The sequence below is a fragment of the Euleptes europaea genome, chromosome 14, assembly GCF_029931775.1.
Source record: "Euleptes europaea isolate rEulEur1 chromosome 14, rEulEur1.hap1, whole genome shotgun sequence".
Taxonomy (NCBI): Eukaryota; Metazoa; Chordata; class Lepidosauria; order Squamata; family Sphaerodactylidae; genus Euleptes; species Euleptes europaea.
Genome location: NC_079325.1, coordinates 42,583,062 through 42,595,271, shown reverse-complemented (window position 1 = coordinate 42,595,271; position 12,210 = coordinate 42,583,062). Strand labels below are relative to the sequence as shown.

The 12,210-nt window shown below is 45.7% G+C and overlaps 1 protein-coding gene across 2 annotated transcripts in view; it reads right to left on the bottom strand.

Moving 5' to 3' along the window:
- Positions 1 to 11,936, bottom strand: part of KCNT1 (potassium sodium-activated channel subfamily T member 1) — a 173,555-nt gene extending 161,619 nt beyond the window's left edge. For both annotated transcript variants that reach the window (XM_056860215.1, XM_056860216.1), the window contains exon 1: positions 11,644 to 11,936. In XM_056860215.1, the coding sequence (XP_056716193.1) occupies positions 11,644 to 11,936 (293 nt within the window). The remainder of the gene's footprint in view (positions 1 to 11,643) is intronic.
- Between the last annotated feature and the right edge of the window lie 274 nt (positions 11,937 to 12,210).

Genomic DNA, 12,210 nt, shown 5'->3' with positions numbered 1-12,210 from the left:
ACTCCCAGCGGTCACAGGGAGTGAAGTTTTAGGGCCCGCCAGAAATCCCAGTCTCTTCTTCCTGCTATCCATGCTCAAGACTAAAATGGAAAGTATTGGGCTCAGACCACGTAGCAGTTACTCCTTTCTACCTAAATGCCCGACTCATTAATCTGAGATCGGGGCTGGTGGCTGTTTACTGTGACGAATACACACTCTGCACATGCTCAGAGGCGCAATCCTCTTTACTGTCCAAGACAGATTCTGAAGATTGTGCCCCGATCAACCTTGCCTCCAATTAAAATAACTGTGAAATGGTCCAGATTCAGTTCAACTTCTATTTATTCCACTGTTTGTGGCATAGAGGAAGGATGGTATGAGCAAATTCAGAAGGCATAAGACACACACACAAAAACACACACACACACACACACACCACAGCTCTGTTTAACCTAGAAAAGGCAGGAGGGATGAAGTTATAAAAAGGAGATTGCTTTTTTTGGTTAAGATTCCCCAGGGCTTTGGTTATGCAATGTCAGCAGAACCTTCATTTAAACACAAAAGAGGGGAGGGAGACTAAAATCTTTAGACAGAAGTTGCTCCCAGTCCTTCTGCAGATGTTCTCTTCTGCTATTATGAGAGATTCTTGACAGGTTATTATACTTCAGGAAAACACATTTCATCAGATGCCCTTCTCCAACAAACCCATATGCTTTTCAGTGACTGATTTCCTGGAACAATGGAGCAGTTATTTAACTCAAGACAACCGCAATCATTTCCAAGATCAATGGGCTGGAAGGAGGAAGGAATCTTTCTTATTCTGTTCCTTCATTGTTCCAGAATTTCTCTGCGTCGCATTTCAGTCCCCTCTTTTCCAGTTTAACTAGGAGAATTTCCCAAATTAATTCTTGCATTAGAGTAGATGCGGTTTCAGCAGCTTCAATTCCTTAATTTTTATTCCCACCCTGCCTGAAGTCAAAGCCTTTATTGGCATTAAAACCCCAGCCTGTACTACTGATGCACATTGACAGAACACCGCACTAAGATTCTTATTTTTTAAAGCAATGTTTGAACACATGTTCGCTTGAGTACTGGAGAAAGCATGCCAAGAAAATCTTGATGCAGCTGACGTGAAGCCGTCGTGGCTGCATTTCTCCCATGTTCTTTTTTTCTTTCAATTTGCGTGTGCTCATTTTCAGAAGAGGGACAGTTAAAAAGAAAACAGGAGATTACATTTTGTTGGTATTATGCTGGACAAATATTGTACGGTTTATGTAAAGTTGTAAACAACATGCTGTATATTGATTGTACATTTCTAGTTAAATGTAATTTTAAAAATCTTTTAAAAATGAGGATGTGCGCATCAGGAATGTAGATGGGGCAAAAAAAAGTGCACAGCAATGAACGGAATGCTACATGCACAGCAGTCTATAGAAAATTGAGAAATTAAAACACAGAATAATTCCTAATGCATCAGTTGCACTCTGGAAATAAGACCTGGTCATTTGCAACTGCAAAATTTGGAAGCATCGCCAGTTTGTTTACAGTCACGCTGGGTTCCCGTAGAGTAAATTAAGTGATATAATTTACTGGCTCAACAAAATGTTCTGGCCAGGCTGTTTGACACTTTCTGCTACAACTTTCACTTTCGGTGCCCCAAACAGTCAAATACTCTGATTGGAGTGAGTTACACAAATCATGCATACAGTAATATCCTCATAGGGCTTCTAGTAACAATTGGGAGGATCTGCACCCCGAGGGCTAGAAACCTGATTCCCCCTACCTTGCTCCAAAATGAAATTCTCAGGATGCACAGTTTGCTATGCATGCAGTTTGCTATCCTCAAGCTGTGCTTTCTCTGTGCAACTGGGGAAGCAAGTCAGAAGTAACATAAAATAGAATGCTAAAACATTGTTTTATGTATTTCTGTTATTTATAGTCTTCCTTTATAGGGCTGTAAAGGAGACGAGGGACTCTAAGTTAGCCAAGTGGAGACCAGATACAGCAGCATTTTAAATATGTAAGGTAGGGTACACTTTTTTCTGAATGAAACTGGAGCCACGCTATCTCTAAAGAGCTCGGAATGGCCTAAATATCCTTCCTTCTGCCTTTTAAATCCTCACAATCACCCTGAGAGGTAGGTTGGTGGTGGAAAGCGTCATCAAGTCACAGCTGACTTATGGTGACACGTTGGGTTTTCAAGGCAAGAGACGTTCAGAAGTGGTTTGCCATTGCCTGCCTCCGCGAAACAACCCTGGACTTCCTTGGTGGTCTCCCATTCAAGTACTAACCAGGGCCAATCTTCCTTAGCTTCTGAGATATGGTGAAATGGGGCTAGTCTGGGCCATCCAGGTCAGGGAGGTAGGTTAGGCCTTTTCTAATGTCGTTGGAGGAATCTTCATAGCCACAGCAAGCATTTGAACCCAGGTCTCCCTGGTCATAGCCCAACATAGGTAAATTGTGGAACTCCCTGCCCCAGGATGTGGTGAAGGCTGCCAACTTGGAAGGCTTGAAGAGGGGAGTGGACATGTTCATGGAGGAGAGGGCTATTCATGGCTAGCAGTCAAAATGGATACTAGTCATGATGCATACCTATTCTCTCCAGGATCAGAGGAGCATGCCTATGAAATTAGGTGCTGTGGAACACAGGCTGCTGTGGTGCTGCTGCAGCCAGCTTGCTTGTGGACTTCCTAGAGGCACCTGGTTGGCCACTGTGTGAACAGACAGCTGGACTTGATGAACCTTGGTCTGATCCAGCACAGCCTTTCTTATGTTCTTATATTCTAACAGACTAAGCCCTGCATCACAGACCGACTAATATGCTTTCTTATCAAACGCCTTTGACCAGGAAGCATCAAAAGCAGCTTGGCAAGAGGCCCTTTAATCATCGCTCTTGTGCCACCACCAAAGTGAAACTGGTATTCTGCAATCCCGTCACTTTCAAATGCACAAAGTGAGTCAAAATTGCGCTGGCATAGAAATTACTCTGAATCTTAGCAGGACTGAGCTCTGTATCGAGGTAATTGCCAAGCAGGGATAATCCTAGCAAATTATTCTAGCCAAGCATCAAAGAAAATGAAATGTTGCCTGCGTGAAAATGCGTCTTTGTGTGCATGTACAATTTTGTGAAGGGGAACATGCCCTGCAGAATTTTTCACTATCTACACTATATCAACATACCCCATATTTTGCATCTCTCTTGCTTTCCCCCATACCTTCGTTGGACAACTTCTCCCCCTTGTGGCTCTACCAGAGGGGCCGGCTCCCATTTCCTAATGAAAGCAGTGTCTGGAGAATGGAGCGGAACATGGCGCTCTCTCCTTCCATGTCCTCTGCTGTCATCAGGTACTCTGTCCTGCCCTCAGGAGATGAGCCCAGTGCTGAGTGCTGAGCTGTGAGCCTGAGAAATTCACCCCAAGCGTGCTGACCCTCAAAACCGGTCCTGCATCTGCCTGGCTGCTGTTAGAAAAAGGATGAAGAGTATTCAGCAACAACAACAGACTTTATTTGTAGTCCTAGACCATCAAATATCCCAAAAGATTGTAATTAAATATATACATAAATAGTTATGAACTGATAATACAAAAGATAACGATGTAGTGGAGATTAAAAACTGGAATAAAGGGATAAAATCCTCCAAAGTATACATAAAACAGTAGCAATTCTAATCACAGATTGGTTATTCTAGAGCCTTAAGTGCATTTTGCCTTATTTTAGTTGCCAGCCAGGCAAATCTAGCCATACTAACAGATAAATTGGGTATTGTGTCTGACAAAAGGAGCTCTAGACGATGTTTTCTGAGAGGTCTGGGACAATACACATGCAGAATATTCATTTTAAGCCACTTTTCTCTGCAATAAGTTTTATTTTCAAAAGAATAAAGAAGAAGAAGAGTTGGTTTGTATATGCCAACTTTCTCTACCACTGAAGGAAAAATCAAACCGGCTGACAATCACCTTCCCTTCCCCTCCCCACAACGGAAACCCTGTGAGGTAGGTGGGGCTGAGAGAGCTCTAAGAGAGCTGCGACTGGCCCAAGGTCACCCTGGCTTCATGTGTAGGAGTGGGGAAACCAACCCAGTTCACCAGATTAGCATCTGCCACTCATATGAAGGAGTGGGGGAATCAAACCCGGTTCTCCAGATCCAAATCCACCGCTCCAAACCACTATACCATGCTGGCTCTTAAGGAAGAAGAATGAACATAAGAGGAAGGAACATAAAAGAAAAAGGGATAAAGGGGGAATAGGGGATTACAATGATGTTTCAGACATCTTATATCTACTGTTAAATTACTTATTTATACACACACACACACACACATGCTGGGTGTGAATATACCTTATGTCCCCATTTAATCTCTAACATTCTAAGATATAATATGTTTATTCTCTATTTCAACATTTCTGTTTAGCTAAACAAGAATACCTTTAAAACACATTTTTAATATTATTCATTTTAAACTCCTCATTGCTTATGCTATTCTCACGTAAGCGTACTAAAACCTCCAGGTTAAAAAAAAAATCTTCTCTGGGTCTTTTATTTCCTTGATTAGTTAGTTTTGCCATCACAGTGTATTCTGGCAATTTATTCTTCCATTCTTCTATATTGGGACCTTCATCTGATTTCCATTTTGCAGCCAGTACCACTCTGGCTGCTGTGACCGTGTATCTGTAAAATTCCTCTAGCCACTTTTTAAAAGGCAAAAAAAAATTTTAAAATTTTTTTTTTTGCAGGAGCCTAAAGTCTGCATCAGGACCCATATTCTTCATTTTTCCCTGTGCTTCTGCAGAATCTCAGAATATGTAGAGCTCAAGTGACTAGCCACGATAACAGGTGGTACCTTCATGTCCAGAGGCAGTATATCTTTGGATAGCAATTACTGGGAGATGGCTGGTTGACTTCATGTTCTGCTTGGTATTGCATGGTAACAGAAGATGCACTCCTCAAAATGTATGTCTAGTAACTGGGAGTGTCTCACCAGCTTTTGGAACGTAATAGCTAGCAGATAAAGGGAAGGCTACATCTTCCAGCTAGCAGGAGAGTGGCAGAACAACAGTTCAGACAGAGTTAGTTTGAATGCAGAGACAATCCAAGGAACAACTCTTGCTGCAACTTGCCTTAAGCATCTCATGGGTAGGCTTCTTTATGGACAGGCTTCTTGAACAGGCTTAGTGGATATGCTACCTACTGCAGGAATGTCTATTTGCTATTGATATGCTCTGTTCATATAGTTTCACAAAGACACTGCAAATGTCTGGTTTTTGCTCAAGCAAAAGGAGCTAAACAGTCTAGCATGAAACCAGCCCTAACTGCTCAGGGTAGCACAGAGGGTAAACAGAAGCACTTTGGTTATTATGGAGTTTGAGGTTCTCTGTAAACTTTCAGAAACCCTATGAAGAAGGTGAGGCTGAGAAAAGTAAAGTTGTCTAGTACCATCTCTGTAGGCATCAAGGAGGGTTTCTTCAAGCAACACAATTTCTGGAGCTCACTGACAACAGTTGTAGTGATGGTCACTGGCTTAAGTGGCTTTTAAAAGGAGACTAGGTGAATTCATGGAGGATAAACCAATCATCAACCCTCAGCCTCAACGGCAGCCAAAGGTGGAAAGGGTGCAAAGTATGTTTAAAAAATAACTAAGGGGGCTAAATCATGCTGTTTGTTCAGAAACAGCATGCTTCCATTTGCCAGTTGCTGGGAGTCAACAACAGATGTTTTGGCCTCTGTGCTGTAAAGGTCCCCTGTGCAAGCACCAGGTCATTCCTGACCCATGGGGTGATGTCACATCCTGACGTTTATTAGGCAGACTTTGTTTGTGGGGTGGTTTGCCAGTGCCTTCCCCAGTCATCTTCCCTTTACCCCCAGTAAGCTGGGTACTCATTTGAGGATGGAAGGCTGAGTCAACCTTGAGCCGGCTACCTGAAACCAACTTCTGTCAGGATCGAACTCAGTTCGTGAGAGGAGCTTGGACTGCAGTACTGCAGCTTTCCACTCTGCGCCACGGGGCTCCTCTGTGCCCTACTTGCTGGTTATCTGGGATCATCTGATCAGCTGCTGTGAGAAACAGGATGCTGGACCAGATGAACCTCTGGACTGATTCAGCCGGGCTCTCCATATACTTTTATGATTCCATACTTTTGCAGAGCAATGTAAGGGTTACAGCATCAGGCTAGAATGTGGGAGACCCAAGCTTGAATCCCCATTCTGCCATGGAAGCTCTCTGGGTGACCTTTGGGCTAAGTCATGCTCTCTGAGCTTAGACAACCTCACAGGGTGGTTGTGAGGATAAAATGGAGAGGAGAATGATGTACGCCACTGTGGGACCCCATGGATCTTCCTGGCCCAAGGCCAACTATCGTCTTATGCAAACAGGGCTTTGGATTTGAAGATATACCAGCTGAAAGGAAACCCTGCCATGCCCCCACCACTAAAAAACTGTACAAGCACATAATACTAGCATTAATGTCAGTAATGTCCCCCTTCAAGCTCTTACCACTGTACAGCCACCAATACAAAAAAATCTTAATTGCTGCATTCTATCCCCAGGGCATCATTGGCTTCATAGCCCTTTGGATTTGCTACTGCTTAAACACACACACACACACCCATGCCAGGAAAGTGCCAAAAAAAAATTCAGATGCTGATTGGAAAGAAAGAAAGAAAGAAAGAAAGAAAGAAAGAAAGAAAGAAAGAAAGAAAGAAAGAAAGAAAGAAAGAAAGAAAGAACATTGGATATTTAGAACCATTGTATTTAGCCTGATAGGCCACATCTGTAAAGTCAGTTGTACAAAAAAATTAAAAGTAGCCAGCAATCCCTCAATCCTGCGTACTTTAAAAATACCAGCCTTGATTCTTCAAGTTGTTTGTGGAGGGGGAGTTATTTAAAGCACCCAGTCAAACATACAATGCCAGCTTTTAGTGAAAGATTCTCAGAAGCATCAAGCCGGGGTGGTAAGCAGTAAGAGTAGTTCAGCAGTGGAATCGGCTGCCTAGGGAGGTGGGGAGCTCCCCCTCACTGGCAGTTTTCAAGCAGCAGCTGGATGAAAACTTGTCAGGAATGCTTTAGGCTGATCCTGCAGTGAGCAGGGGTTTGGACTAGATGGCCTGTATGGCCCCTTCCAGCTCTGTGATTCTATGCATGCCCCTGTTCAATGTTGGTTTGGGAGTCTAACCCCGTACTCCTTTCTTCATGCCATTTAGCATCACTGTTTCCCTTCTGTGAGCAAGTAATAAGGTTATGGAGTTGGCAGTCCTGATGACTGTGACAGGGCCTGTCATTATGGTGAACCTGATGGGTAATCAAGGGCTCTTCAAAAGGTGATCTTTAATGGATTGGAATCTCTCTCTGGCCTTTTGAATGGGATAAGCACCAGAACCGGGGGACAAACAGCAAGATAGCCGGGAGTATTAATATTCAGGCAGAGACAGGGTGGGAGAAAGCTTAGAGTCATCCAAAATGTGCCTGCATTTAATGAAACTGTATTGCGTTTACACATGGATCACAATTCCCACCATAAAAGCAAAGGAGGGACTAGCTCTCAAATAGGTCCTTGCCAGCACCGCTACCCTAAACTGGAGGCTCCTAGGTAGAAAAGAGCTTAGGGACCTCAAGGGTCATCTAGTCCAACCTCCTGCACAATGCAGGAAATTCACAACTACATCCCCCCTACACCCCCAGTGACCCCTGCTCGATGTCCAGAGGAAGGCAAAAAACCTCTAGAATCCCTGGGCCAATCAGGCCTGGAGGAAAATTCCTTCCTGACCCCAAAGTGGCCATTGCCATTACCCTCAGAATGTAAGAAAGGGCCAGAAGATTTGAGCACTGACTCATCCCTTCCTGGCCTCCCTCTCAGGACCTGCCTAAGTTCACGGAATCAGGTAGCCAGCATGCTGAATTTCTAAAGGAGGTGTACCACCAACAAAACACTTTTGTCAGGATTAATTCCAGTTCGAAACTGAGGGCCAAACCTAAACGAACGTCACAAGATTGGGTTTTGGGAATCTGGGCCTCCACTTCACCCCCGCCTGCAAAACTGTGGGACAATTTGCAGGGAAGCAGCAGCGGGCAGGGATGTAACGCTTAGCCGTGCCCTGCCCATTGCTGTCCCCCTAGAAGTCCACAGCAATCATTTTGGATCAAAAGTGAGGAGACATGGGTTCAAATCCCCATTCAAACGATGAAGCATACCAGGTCATATCGGGCCAGTCACTCTCAACTTAACCTCCCTCGCATCGTTGTTTATGAGGATAAAACAGAGGAAGGAATAGCCACGTATGTCATTTAGAGCTTCTTGGAAGAAAAGTGAAATAAAAATACACACACACACACTCGATGCAGCAAGTATCTTGTAGGAGAAAAATGATAAAGGAAAAGGAGAAGCCTACCACATCTCCCCAGCAATTTTTCCCCTCACCTCTTGGAAGGGGATTAAGGTGCAGGCCCAATTCTCATATCTTCATAGAATCATGGAGTTGGAAGGGGCAATACAGGCCAGCTAGTCCAACCCCCTGCCTAATGCAGGATCACCCTAGAGCATCCCTGACAAGTGCTTGTCCAGCCTCTGCTTAAAGACTGCCAGAGAGGGGGAGTTCACCACCTCCCTAGGTAGCTGATTCCACTGTCGAACAACTCTTACTGTAAAAAAAGTTTCCCTAATATCCAGCTGGTACCTTTCTGTCCTCAATGTAAACCCATTATTGCGAGTCCTATCCTCTGCTGCCAGCAGGAACAGCTCCCTGCCCTCCTCTAAGTGACAGCCTTTCAGATACTTAAAGAGAGCAATCATGTCCCCCCTCAACCCCCTCTTCTCCAGGCTAAGCATTCCCAACTCCCTCAGCCTTTCCTTACAGGGCTTGGTCTCCAGGCCCCTGATCATCCTTGTCACGCTCCTCTGCACATCCTGTCCACATCCTTTTTGAACTGAGGCCTCCAGAACTGCACACAGTACTCCAGGTGCAGCCTGACCAATGCAGTGTACATCTTGAGAAGGGAGCTGCTTCGCACAGACCCACACAAAGTCAGTCCTTTGAAGATATATATCATGTGTGTGTGTGTGAGGGGGGAGGGAAACCGAAGCACTGATCCTTTTTGGCAATAGATTACAGCAAGTATAATGATTATGACATGCACACATTACACCAGAGGGCAATTGCCTAGATATTACTGTTTGCTTTAACTGACTTCTTTCTAGAACTCATTTGCAGCTAAGCAACTGTACACTCATAGATTTTTTTTTTTTTTTTTTTGCTGCTACTTCACCAAGCACCTTAATAAATCATTGCAAATCAGAGGCGGGAGAATAGCAACAAAATATAGCCCCAAACCCCTCCAAATGCAATTTTTGAATTAAAAAAATGAGTGTTTGTCTCCTCACACACAATCTCTTCAATAGGTTTATTTACAGTCGCTCACCTGGAAGCAGCACCAAGCAGTAGAAATGAAGTGAAGTTTATGTCTCTTAAATACATCTAAATCTAAACCATACAGGGAAATCTAAGAGGCACGTAAAATGTCCAAATCCCTCGTCACAGGAGTCCAACAACCACCCACGTCTCCCAAAACTATCATTTTGCAGGCGGGATAGAAAATAAATAACCCCCCTTTGTAATTTTTGCTGTCCCATTGACTCATCCTTTGAATTCAACCACACTTGATAGTTACCAATTGCAATCATATTGGGGGGGGGGCTTGTCTTAACCCTCCCCCCAGAAGCCTTTGTGAATACAGCTATTAAAGGGGCAGAAACTGGAGTGGGGAGCTCCAAAAGCACCCAGAACCATGGATCATAACAAGAAATGCTTCCTGGATTTCTGTAGGCTCTAGCACCAAAAGACTATTCAGGTCAGATCTTAGAGAGCATGCGGCTCTCAAAAAAGCCAAAAGGCAAATGTCTTTGAAGAGCAACACACCAAAGTATGGAAAAGGAGTGAGAGGGAAACCTGTGAGAGGATGTGGCTAGCCCTATGCTTAAAGCAGCTTAAAGGGAAAAGAGGCAAAGGGTGGCATCTGAACCCAGCTCTTGCTAGGAGCCCTTCTCCTCCCTGCTTGCAGCTGCCACTGATAGGGGCTATCAGAGGGAGAGGAGGAAGTGGTCAGGAAACTCTTCGCCCTTATTTGTTCAAGTCACCGTTCACTTTCAGGCTCTTACCTCCTGTCATGCCAGTGGCACTGAGTCCGGCAATAAACACAAAACACCAATAAACACAAAACAGCAATTCAGGTACAATGTCATAAATAAAACGAGCATCTGGAAAGAGCATAGCACACCCCACAGAAGAAACAGACTAACTTCTGGAGAGAGCTCTGCTCTCTTGCGGGTCACAGCCAAGACACTCCAAAGCAAAGTGAACATTTTTACACATGAAGCTTAAATCAGAGGGGTTTTTTTTGTAATCTGTAACACAGCACATCAGCAGGAATGCGTTCTGGATTTTAAACAGCCTCCCAGTCTTCTCCTCCACGCACAAATAAAAAGGTTTTCAATATACAACAGCCTAAGAGGGAATCTTAAAGTGTGCTTTAAGCATCACGAGCGGAAAACCCTCCAAGGAAAAGGGCATGAAGAGAGAAGCACGCACAGGTCAAGAGAAGGACTTAAGAGGGCGCTTTTGCCCACAGCGGAAGGAAAAGGCCAACACCGTGGACAGCGTAATAAAGGAACGAAGCGGGTGGGTTACCGCATTATGTATTCCCAGTGATGTATTAAGAGTTTGAAAACGTTATAAAAAATACTATTCGCACTTTCTATGTATTCCCACCGATGTATTAGGACATTGTCGAAGGCTTTCACGATCAAAGTTCATTGGTTCTTGTAGGTTATCCGGGCTGTGTGACCGTGGTCTTGGTCTTTTCTTTCCTGACGTTTCGCCAGCAGCTGTGGCAGGCATCTTCAGAGGAGTAACACTGAAGGACAGTGTCTCTCAGTGTCAAGTGTGTAGGAAGAGTAATATATAGTCAGAAAGGGGTTGGGTTTGAGCTGAATCATTGTCCTGCAAAAAGTATCAAAGGTAATGTGCTAATCATTGTCCTGTAAGTATCAAGATAATGTGCCACAGCTGCTGGCGAAACATCCGGAAAGAAAATACCAAGGTCACGGTCACACAGCCCGGATAACCTACAAGAACCGATGTATTAGGAGTTTGAAAATGTTATAAAAAAATACTGTTCGCACTTTGTTTGGCCCCTTTAGCGGCGAAGACGTCTTCCAACCATTTTTGAGCCGCGGTATCCAAAACCCCTTTTAAAGCGATGTTTTTTATAACCTTTTCAAACTCTTAATCCATCGCTGGGAATACATAACGCGGTAAGGTGAGAGGGGGAACCACCACCCCCGGCGCAAATAAGGCTGCTGCGGAAAGGTGATTGGAGAGAGCGCGCTATAAGGATCAGCACCTTGGACAGCATCATGCACTTGGCACACAATGAAGAGAGCGGGGCAGGAGCGCACGGCGCACAGTGGAAGAGGTACCGATCAGCACCCTGGAGAGCGCCCTGGGAGCCTTCTGCGTAACCCCATTCCCTTGCTTCGGGACGCAGCGACCTCCGCAACGAAGCCCACCTTCCCCCCCCTCCATCCAGACTTGCGCTCTTTGCGCACCTGCACCCTCCTCGCCCCGGTCCCACCTTGCGCCCCCGGTCCGCCTCCCTCCTCCGCACGCTCCCTTACCTGTCGTCGTTTTGGAAGCTCTGGTCCCCCAAGAGCAAGTCCCGGAACCGGTAGCGAGGAGGCAAGGGGAGCACCTCCGTGTCCAGCTCGTTCATGGTCAAGGAGGAGATGTCCAGGATGACCCCGCTCTTGCTGCCGCTGCCGCCGCCGCCTCCCCCTCCGCCTCCCGGAGAGGACTTGAGCCTGCGAGGGAGAGAGGGGTGAAGGAGATGGGTGGATGGAGCCAGGCTGGAGATCGCCCCTCTCTTCCCGTGCCCTGCCGGACGGACGGACCCCTCTGTGGAGGAGACCATCCGCCGCCAGCCACTGAGGCGCCTCCTCTCCAGGAGGGCGCTGGTGCCACCCGCGCCTCTCCAGTTTAGGATGCTGTTCCAGCTGGGCAAAGCCTGGTGTATGCGTGACAGAATGAGAAAGATGCCCTAGTCGGGGACCCAAGATTAGGACCGCCCCAGCCCTCCCCCGTTTCCCATCGTTCAATCTCTCCTCCCCTCTTAGGGGCAGGGGAACTCACCCGCCCCCTTGGCACCAATGGGGGACAGAGGCGGCTCCTTTGAGGCAGCATCCAGT